Source organism: Egretta garzetta, unplaced genomic scaffold (genome assembly GCF_000687185.1).
Source record: "Egretta garzetta isolate BGI_Z169 unplaced genomic scaffold, ASM68718v1 scaffold126, whole genome shotgun sequence".
NCBI lineage: Eukaryota > Metazoa > Chordata > Aves > Pelecaniformes > Ardeidae > Egretta > Egretta garzetta.
The window spans coordinates 2,247,825-2,249,714 of record NW_009260128.1 but is presented as its reverse complement, the minus strand read 5'-3'; the positions used below and the strand labels follow the sequence as shown (position 1 = coordinate 2,249,714).

The 1,890-nt window shown below is 38.3% G+C and overlaps 1 protein-coding gene across 1 annotated transcript in view; it reads left to right on the top strand.

Annotated features, from left to right (window-relative positions):
* CUNH18orf63 (chromosome unknown C18orf63 homolog) overlaps nucleotides 1-1,890 on the top strand; it is a 21,412-nt gene that overhangs the window by 14,619 nt on the left and 4,903 nt on the right. The window contains exon 13 of the mRNA XM_035896947.1: nucleotides 559-646. Coding sequence (XP_035752840.1) covers nucleotides 559-615 — 57 coding nt within the window. The 3' untranslated portion in view covers nucleotides 616-646. The remainder of the gene's footprint in view (nucleotides 1-558; nucleotides 647-1,890) is intronic.

Genomic DNA, 1,890 nt, shown 5'->3' with positions numbered 1-1,890 from the left:
AAGTGGCAGGAGACAACAAATCCTCCCTGTCTGCCTGCCACACTGCCAGTGCAGTGCTGCCACTGCTGGAGCCAAGTGAGGTGGATGCACAGCTCTAGGGAAGCTTCAGCTGAAGTCTCAGGAATAGGAGAGGGACTGGTCTATTAACTGGGGTAGGGATGGACTCTCCAATGCTCATTAGTCTGATTCCTCCTCTCTCCAGATTAAAATACGTTGGTGCTGACTGGGGACACTACTAAACATTTCTCTGAAGAGTAAGCCTTTGTCATTATCTCAAGTTTGGACACCAAAAATGATCAGCTGGTTTTGAAAGTCTTGGCTGCCAGCATGTAAAAGGGTATTTTCAAAATAGCTGTGGTTTTAATTATTTACCCACTGTACATATAAACATACTTTAAATTATATTTACGTTGGAAAATAAAAACTTTTATTACTTTGCATTACTAAGCATTTCACTCAGAAACTACTTTTTAGTCAAGCTGTTAGCTTAGTATTACTGCTTTGTTTCCTTTACTGTTTTTTGCCTTTTTATTTGTTTGGTTGTTTTTTTGTCAACAGAAGGAAGAAGGTTGTTCAAAGTTAAAGAAAGCCAAAAGAAGTAAGCCTTCTATTTAGGAAGTTCTGGAGTACTGAAAGAAAACTCTGGGTATGCTTATTAAAAATTTTAAATATTTTTCTTTATTGAAGTAATATCAAATAACTATAATAGTTCCTACTCTTTTGGATCATGGTAATGATATCAGATGTCTCCAAAGGAGTCACTTTACTAAGTAAATGGCTTCTACAGCAAAATAACAAGGTAATAGAAGCTAAGATTCTTGGTTTTATTGGACACTAGCAAAGAAAGCTTTGCTTTTTTTTTCGTGAAACATGCAATGTTAAATACAAAGGCATCTTGTACTTATTAGAACTTAGAAATTTGTATTTTGATTGGCTCATTTTCTTTCAGACTAAAATAAACCTGGTTTTTGTGCTGCTGAGTTTCATTTGAATCTGAGCTGAAATGAAAGCCGTAAACCATTAAAGTGAAGCTATGTATATTGTTTAATATGGTTACATGAAATGGGGTGGCTAAATGCTGCTGTAGTGCTAAGAGCTAATCCAAGGACAAAATAGTCTGTCATACAAAATGAATAAATTTAGTTTTGTGACCAGATGTTTCATCCCACATTGTGGGTCGTTGTTGATAATAGTCTTGCAGGATAGAACAAGCTTTTCCTGTGAATATTCCTTTGAATATTAAGGATACGTATAGCATACAAAACCCACTGGTTTTATTGACCTAATGCCTATCACAAGTTATCAGTAGTAAAACATGCAGGAAGGAGTAGCCTATACAGTTAACTGTATCAGAGATAAATGGAAGTATATTTATTCAAAAGAAAGCATTAATGTAAGCACGATGGTCACACAGACACAACGGCACAAAACTGTGTATTATGCAAAACAAATAGAAAAACCTAGCAATAAAGAAGCAAAATATAAACTGTGCATCTTTTAATCTGCCCTTTGGCTTCAATGTAAGTGAAGGTAGGGGAGTCCAGGAGAGCTGGCTGCTGTTTAAGCAGCTCTTCCTCCGTGCTCAGGATCAGTGCATCCCTGTGAGCAGGAAATCAAGTAAACGAGGTAAGAGGCCTGCATGGATGAACAAGGAGCTTCTAGTGAAACTCAAAGAAAAGGGTAAGCTCCATGGAATGTGGAAGGAGGGTCAGGCCACTTGGGAGGCATACAGGAAAGCTGCCAGATCATGTAGGGAAGCAACTAGAAAGGCCAAGGCTCACCTGGAACTGAGTTTGGCAAAGGACATCAAGGACAACAAGAAGGGATTCTTCAAGTATGTCAGCAGTAAGCGTAAGACCAGGGGTAATGTGGGACCGCTGCTGAATGAAA